We start from the raw sequence: 8,988 nt of genomic DNA on the forward strand, positions 1-8,988 counted from the left end.
TCTTACAGCAGAATACTCCTGTCACATTCATATATGACAGCTTACTCAGCCATTTTCAACTTATGAATTTCCCCTTGTTTCCAGGTCTTTGCAACCACCGAGTAAGCTGCTATTAAAAAAATGTACAAAGTTGGCTTTTCTTTCTTTTACCTTTTTAATATAGGGGAAGGGAAAGGAATAGAACAAGCATTTATTAAGTGTACCTATTATGTGCTAGTGCTTGTGCTAAGCACTTTACAAACATTATCGCATAGAGGCAGATGCTGTTATTATACTCATTTAAAGTTCAGTAAATTGTGGCAGATAAAAGTTAAGTGACTTGCCTAGGGTAACAGAGCAAGTAAGTATTTCCAAATTTGAACTCAGGACTTCCTTACTATAAGCAAAGCACATCGAAACATTTTGTGTTTCATTCCAAATTGCTTTCCAAAATGTACCCATTCATAGGTCCACCAACAGAGAACAATGTCTTTTTTCACCACAATCCCTTCCACATTTATCATTTTCTTTTTTTGGTCATATTTGACATTGATAGCTTTGAGGTAGAATCTCTGAATTGTTTTAATTTGCATTAATTAGCCATTTGGAGCATTTTTTCATATGGCTATAGATTGTCTCTTAGCTTTGAGGATTCTCTTCATATCCTTGACCATTTATAAATTAAGGAATGGCTGTTTTTCTTATAAATGTGAGTAAGTTCTTTGTGTATTTTGGAAAGATACCTTTTTTGCAGAAAAATGGCTACAAAAGATTTTTTCCAAGTTAATTGTGTCCCTTTAATTTTAACTTTATTAGATTTTTTTGCACAAATAATAACATTTAATATTATATTATCAAAATCATACATTTTATTTTCTGTAATCTATTCCTTGTTTCCTTGTGAACTTTTCTTTTCATAGATCTGGCAGGTAATTTTTTTCCATGCTTCTCTAATTTGCTTATGTGGTGATCTTTATATCTAGGTCACTTACCCATTTAGAGCTTATCTTTGTATAAATTAGGAAGTGTTGGTCTAAATCTAATTTCCTCTTCTTAAAAATCTTTTTTCCCAATTGCATGTAAAAAAAAATTTAACATTCTTTTTTTTCCAAATTTTGAGTTCTAAATTCTCTCCCTTCCTCATCTCCCCTTCCCACTGAGAAGGCAAACAATTTGACATAGGTTATACATGTGTAGTCTTGCAAAACACATTTCCAGATAAATCATTTTGTGAAGGAAAAAAAAAACACGGGTAAAAAACGCCCAAGGAAAATAAAGTAAAGAAAAAGTATCTTTCATCTGCATTCAGGCAGAACAAGTTCTTTTTCTGGTGATTGACAGTACCTTTCATCCTAAGTACTAGAGAATTGTCTTGGATCATTGTATTGCTGAGAATAGCTACGTTATTAGTAGTAGACCATCATACAATATTGCTGTTACTGTGTACAATGTTCTGCTGGATCTGCTTATTGCACTTTGCATCAGTTCATGTAAGTCTTTCCATTTTTTTCTGGGAGCATGCTGCTCATCATCTCTTTTTTAAAATTTAAATTCATTTATTTTTAGTTTTCACCATTCTCTTTTGTAAGATTTTGAGTTCTACTTCTCCCCTTCTCCCTTCCCCATTTCCCAAGATGTTATACAATCTACTATAGTCTATACCGGTACGATCATATTAAACATTCTTCCACATTAGTCACGTTGTGAAGGAAGAATCAGAACAAAAGGGAAAAGCCATGCTGCTCATCATTTCTAAAAGCACAGTAGTATTCCATTACAATCATATACAACAACTTGATCAGCCATTCCCCAGTTGATGGATAATCCTCTCAATTTCCAATTCTTTGCCACCACTAAAAGTTCTCCTATAAATATTTCTGTACACTTAGGTCCTTTTCCTTTTTTTTGACTCTTTTTGGAATGCAGACCTACTAGTGGTATTGCTCAGTCAAAAACCATATGCATGGTTTTATAGCCCTTTGGACATATTGCTTCCCAGAATGGTTGAATCAGTATACAACTTCACCAATAGTACATTAGTGTTTTAATTTTTTCGTATCCCCTCTAACATTTGTTATTGTCCCTTTCTGTCATATTAGCCAATCTGACAGATGTGAGTTGGTAGGTTGGAGTTGTTTTAATTTGCATTTCTCTCATCAGTAGTGATTTAGAACATTTTTTTTCTTATGACTATAGATAGCTTTGATTACTTTGTCTGAAAACTGCCCGTTCATATCCTTTGACCATTTATCAATTGAAAAATGGCTCTTATTTCTATAAATTTGAGTCAGTTTCCTATTTGTTTAAGAAATGAAGTTTTTATCAGAGAAACCCAATGTAATTTTTTCATATTTTTTTTTTAGAGTCATAGCGGCTTTATTAGGGAAAGTACCAGGGGATTAGGAGTTGGCATTGGGACCCTTCTTCTTTCCAAAGGTGGGCACTACATTGACAAAGTGTCGGTTGTACTGCATCCTCCTCTTAGCACGCCCAGTCTTCTTCTTCTTCTTCTCCTGCTTGGCCACCTTGGGAGTCTGACCCCTCACTTTTCCAGCTCGGGCCAGAGAGCCATGGACTTTACCTCCTAGCATGCGGCCAGCCACTTCCAGGGTGGACAGGGGCTCCACCCCGCACTGCCCTAAGACCGCTTCATCCTCCAGCGGGGAGCCACCTAGGAGCAGGACCTGATCCTCGGGGGCGATGCCCTCCAGAGACGCCATATGGGCCTTGATCTGGGCGACGGTCTCCTGCCCGGTCACCTCGAGGGTGTGCAGAGCCTGCGCGCGAACAAACAGCTGCATGGTGGCGACTCGGACACACTCGTCTTGCTTCCGCCGCGGTGAAGATGGAGTCCAGAAAGCTAATTTTTTCATATTAATAATTGCCAATTATTATTTCACTTTATCCTATTTTCTTCTTGTTTATCCTATTCTCTCTTTTCTTTTACTCTGTCCATTCTTAAAAGTGTTTTGCCTATAACTTTTACTTCCCCGAAACTGTCCTCCTTTTTCTCAGCTTCCTATCCTCTTCTCTTATGGTAAGATAGATTTCAACAGCCAACTGAGTGTGTATATTATTCCCTCTTTGTGCCGGTTTCAGTGAGAGTTAGGTTCATGTGCCCTGCCTCCCCACTTTCCTCGTTTTCACCTCCACTGTAAAATCTCTTAGTCCTTTTTTATGTCAGATAATTTATCCCATTCTACCTCTCCCTTTAATCTTCTCTCACAGCATTCTTTCTCATCCCTTAATTTTATTTTTTAGGTAATCATATCATCATATTCAACCTCTGCTTTCTATGTACACTCCTTCTAACTGCCCTAATAATGAAGAAGTTTTTAGGAATTATAAATATTATTTTCCTTTGTAGGAACATAAACAATTTAACTTTATCTAATCCCTTATGATTTCTCTTTTCTGTTTACCATTTTATACTTCTTTTGTGCCTTGTATTTGAAGGTCAGATATTTTTGTATAGTTCTGGTCTTTTCATCAGGAATGCTTGAAAGTCTGCTATTTTTTTGAACGTTTGAATGTCCATTTTTTCTCTGTGAAAGATTATACTCAGTTTTGCTGGGTAAGTTATTCTTGGTTGTAATCCTAGCTCTTTTGCCCTCTGGAATATTAAAATCAAAGCCTTCCAGTCCTTTAATGTAGAAGCTGCTAAATCTTGTGCTATCCTGATTGTGGCTCCACGATGTTTAAATTGTTTATTTTTGACTGTTTGCAGTATTTTCTTCTTGATCTGGGACATCTGGAATTTGACTATAATATTCCTGGGAGTTTTCACCGTAGGATCTTACAGGAGGTAATTGGTAGATTTTTTTTATTTTTATTTTACCTTCTGGTTCTAGACTATCAGGGCAATTTTCCTTGATAATTTTTTGAAAGGTGATATCTAGGCTCTGTTTTTGATCATGGCTTTCAGGTAGTCCAGTAATTTTTAAATTATGTCTCCTGGATCTATTTTCCAGGTCAGTTGGTTTTCCAATGAGATATTTCACATTTTCTTTCATTTTTTCATTCTTTTGATTTTGTTAGATTATTTTTTGATGTCTCATAAAGTCATTAGTTTCCATTTGCCCAATTCTAATTTTTAAGGAATTATCTTCTTCAGTGAGCTTCGGTACCTCCTTTTCCATTTGGACAATTTTACTTTTAAGGAGTTACTGTCTTCATGAATTTTTGAATATCTTCTCTCATTTGGCCATTTTTCTTTTTCAAGGCATTCTTCTCTTCATTGGATTTTTGTGCCTCTTTGACCATTTGGCCTATTCTGTTTTTTAAGGTGTTATTTTCTTCAGTATTTTTTGTGCCCTAGCTGTTGAGCCTTTTTTTCATGATGTTCTTTGAATCACTCTCATTTCTCTAACCAGTTTTTCCTATATCTCTCTTACTTGATTTTTAAAACCCTTTTGAGCTCTTCCATGTCCTGACGCCAATTCACGTTTTTCTTTGAGGCTTTGGATGTAGCAGCTTTGACTTTGTTGTCCTCATCTGAGTGTGTGTTTTGAACCTCCTTGTCACCTTAGTAACTTTCCATCATCAAAATTTTATTCTGTTCTCTTGTTTTCCAGCCTATTTCTCAGCTTTTAACTCAATGTTAACATGGAGCTTTGTTCCCAAGTAGAGGGGGCACTGTCCCAAGCTTCAGTTTTTTTTGTGTGTGTGTGTGCTGCTGTTTTCAGAGGTAATTCTGGGGACCTGTAAGTTTTTGGCTCTTCTGAGATTGTGTGATCTAGGGAGAGCTGTGTTTGCTACTCCTCTGTACCATACACTGATTTGTGAGCTACCACCAGCACTCTTGTCAACCCTGCAACTGTGACAAGGCTCTCAGCTCCTGAGTGGCTGTAAGCTCTGCTGTTCTGGCGCTCCTTCTATAATAAAAATAGCCATGTAATGTTGCCTGTTTTGATGCTAGCATTGTAATTACATGTAATTGGGGACTAAAACTCAGGACTACGACCCAGATCCACGTATAGGCAACTCAACAGAGTCCTGCCCCTGGTGCCAGCAAAGGGACCCCTCTAAATCTCCTCACTCATTGTCTGATCCCCTTACTAAATGTGGGCTGAGAGGTCTGGAAACGGCCACTGTTACCATTGATTCAGTCTCCAGGAGGCCTGCTCCTGATTTACTGAGGTCAGGCCTGCACTGGCACAGCCTGTGCTGTACTGCATTCCTCTTTCATTCTGGTGCAACAGACCTTTCCTGCTGACTTTCTAAGTTTTCTTGGGCTGTAAAATTGTTTCACTTGGTATTTTCATGGGTTCTACTGCTCTAGAGTTTGTTTAGTTACTATTTGGAGGGGTTTGGGGGAGAGCTCAGGTGAGTCCCTGCCTTTACTGTGCCATCTTGGCTCTGCCCTAAATCTAATTTCTTACATACTGTCCAATTTCCCCAACAGTTTTTGTTGTCCTTGTCAAAGTAGCTGAGGTCTTTGTGTTCGTCAAATACTATGATATTAGATACACTTTATTCTGTATACTCTGTACCTTTTCTATTCCTTTGATGGATATATTGTTTTAAGCCAGTACCAAATTGTTTTTAATAATTGCTGCTTTTTGTAGTCTAGTTTGAGATCTGGCACTGCTGTACCTCTTTCCCATTTATTCTTGACTTTTTTTTCCCTCCATGTGAATTTTGTTATTTTTCCCATTTTATAATCTCTTGGTAATTTAATTTGTATGTCATTGAAAAAGTAAATTAATTTATGTAGTATTTTTATTTTTTTCTGTATGGGCTCATCCTACCCATGAGCAATTAATATTTTTGCAACTATTTAGGTCTGTCTTTATTTTTATAAACAGTTTTAGTAGTTGTATTTACATAGTTTTTATATATATCCTGGAAAGCAGACTGCCAAATAATTTTATAGATTATGTAGGAGTTTTTAAATATCCTTTTCTCTTTGTATACCTTCCTGCTTGGTTTTATTATATTACATAGAAATGCTGATGATGTCAAATATTCCTGATGGGGACCAGTGGGGGAGGGGAGAATCATGGAGCTGAGTAGCAACTTTGAAATATAGACATAGAAGTCAAAAGAAAAATACAAAAACATAGCTATCAATGAATAATGAAAAGGAACTTTATAAAGATGAACTGTTTATAGTTTAATCATAAACAAAACAATTAAGCTTGTAGCAAGGAGAGTGAAGAGATTTTTTTAAAGGGTAATATCTTGTGAGAGAGGAGTACAGAGGAGAAAAAATAAGAGAATAACATTGAGAAATATAATTATTATACTTGTGAATGTGAATGGTTTGAACTTATTCATAAAAATGAAGAGTTTAGCAGAATTAGATTAGAAAGCAAAATCCAACAAAATATTTACAGAAAACCTGAAACAGGGAGACTCACACAGAATTAAAATATGGGGCCATGGCAGTCCTCAGGAGTAAATGCCTCAGCTCAACAGAAAAAAGCCAGAATAGCAGTTATGCTTTCAGACAAGTCAAGAGCAAAAATAGGGAAACTGCATTTTGCTGACAGGTAACATAGACAGTGAATTGTGTATACCCAATGACAAAGCTTCTGATTAAGGAAAAATGAATTATACAGAGGCAATAAAATGTGAATAATGGGAAATCCCAATTTATTCCATTCAGCTCTAGATAAATATAATCAACAATAAATAAGGAAGAAGTTAAGGGCTTGAATAGAAATTTAGAAAAAATATGTATGATAGGTTTGTCTATTAATGAAAATAGAAATGAGTAATTGTTTTTCACCTGTGCATGGCATCTTTACAAAAATTAATCATGCTTTAAGATACAAAATCATCACAAACAAATGCAGAAAAGCAGAAATATTTTATACATCCTTTGCTGATGATGCTTCAATAAAATTATATTAAAGGGCCTCAGAAAAAAATATTAAAAATCAATTATAGACTAAATAACTTAATCCAAAAGAATAGTTAGATCAAAGAACAAATTATGAAACAATACATAATTTCACTAAAGATAATGACACCAATGAGACAACATTCCAAAATTTGGGGGTTGCAGTCAAAGCAGTATTTAGGGAATTTTTTTTAAAAAAAATCTCTGAACATTTTTATTAACAGAAAAGAGAAAGAATGAATCAGTGATTTGGAAATAAAGGTAAAAATACTGGAAAAAACAACACATTTTAAAACACTAATTAATCACCAAAACAGAAATCATGAAAATTAAAGAAAAATTAACAAGATTTAAAGCAAAAACAACCATTAATTAAAAGTGGAGCTGAGTTACAAAAAAAATTGATAAGGCAGTAGCTAACTTAATTAAGTAGAAGAAAACAAAACAAAGTTCCCAATATGAAAAATGAAAAGGGAGTATTTACAACAAATGAAGAAACACATTAGAAACTATTTTACTATGGAGCTAGGATTAAAACCTAGAATCACCTACCCAGCAAAACTGAGTATCATGTTCCAAGGCAAAATATGGATTTTCAATAAAATAGAGGACTTTCAAGCTTTCTCAGTGAAAAGACCAGAACTGAATAGAAAATTTGACTTTCAAACACAAGAATCAAGAGAAGCATGAAAAGGTAATCAAGAAACGGAAATTGCAAGGGACTTACTAAAGTTGAACTGTTTTGTTTACATTCCTACATGGAAAGATGATGTGTGTGATTCATGAGACCTCAGTATTAGGGTAGTTGAAGGGAATATGCATATATATATATATATATATATATGTTTATGTATATATGTGAATGTGTATGCATGTATATATCTATGTGTATAAGTATATATGTGTATGTATGTGTATATATATGTGTGTGTGTATATATATATATATATATATATATATATGTAAAAGAGAGAGAGCAGACACAGGGTGAGTTGAAGATGAAGGGAAGATATCTAAAAGAAATAAAATGAAATTAAGGGATGAGAGAGCAACATACTGAGAGAGGAAGATAGGGAGAGACAGAATGGGGTGGATTATCTCGCATAAAAGTGGCAAGAGGAAGCAGTTCTGTGGGAGGAGGGGAGAGGGCAGGTGAGGGGAGAATGAGTGAACCTTGCTCTCATCAGATTTGGCCTGAGGGGGAATACCATACATACTCAGTTGGGTATCTTACCCCACAGGAAAGAAGAGGGAGGAAGATATAAAAAAAAATAAAAGAGGGGGGGATGATGGAGGGGAGGGCAGATGGGGGTGGAGGTAATCAAAACAAACACTTTGGAAAGGTGTAACCAGAATGGACAGGGTCAAGGGAGAAAATTCAATAAAGAGGGATGGGTTGGGAAGGAGCAAAATGTAGTTAGCCTTTCACAACATGAGTATTGTGGAAGGGTTGTACATAATGATACATGTGTGGCCTAGGTTGAATTGCTCGACTTCTTAGGGAGGGTGGGTGGGAAGGGAAGAGGGGAGAGAATTTGGAACTCAAAGTTTTAAAATCAGATGTTCAAAAACAAAAAAAGTTTTTACATGCAACTAAAAAATAAGATACACAGGCAATGGGGCGTAGAAATTTATCTTGCCCTACAAGAAAGGAAGGGAAAAGGGGATGAGAGGGGAGGGGGGGTGATAGAGGGGAGGGCTGACTGGGGAACAGGGCAACCAGAATATAAGCCATCTTGGAGTGGGGGGGGAGGGTAGAAATGGGGAGAAAATTTGTAATTCAAACTGTTGTGAAAATCAATGCTGAAAACCAAATATGTTAAATAAATAAATTTAAATTAAAAAAAAAACTATTTTACTGAACTGTATGCTAACAAATCAAAAACTTAATTGAAATAAATATTTACAAAATGTATTTGAATTAACAAGAAAAATAGGGAATATAAATAATTGACTTTCAGGGGATGAAATTGAACAAGCCATAAATGAACTTCCAGAGGAAAAAAATTCCAGAACCATATGGAATCACAACTGAATTCTATCAAACAACCAAAGAACAATTAATTTCAATAATACATTAATTGTTTGGAAAAATAGCAAAAGGAGATATCCCTCCAAATTCCTTCTCTGACACAGATATGGTCTTGGTAAGTAAGCCAAGG

The 8,988-nt window shown here is 35.5% G+C and overlaps 1 protein-coding gene across 1 annotated transcript; it reads right to left on the bottom strand.

Moving 5' to 3' along the window:
* Window positions 1–2,330: 2,330 nt before the first annotated feature.
* On the bottom strand, window positions 2,331–2,803 carry LOC118854095 (ubiquitin-like protein FUBI). Its single transcript, XM_036764415.1, has one exon. The coding sequence runs from the start codon at window positions 2,778–2,780 to the stop codon at window positions 2,379–2,381; it is 402 nt and encodes a 133-aa protein (XP_036620310.1). The 5' UTR covers window positions 2,781–2,803; the 3' UTR covers window positions 2,331–2,378.
* Window positions 2,804–8,988: the final 6,185 nt, after the last annotated feature.

This window comes from Trichosurus vulpecula, chromosome 6 (genome assembly GCF_011100635.1).
Source record: "Trichosurus vulpecula isolate mTriVul1 chromosome 6, mTriVul1.pri, whole genome shotgun sequence".
NCBI classification, from domain to species: Eukaryota; Metazoa; Chordata; class Mammalia; order Diprotodontia; family Phalangeridae; genus Trichosurus; species Trichosurus vulpecula.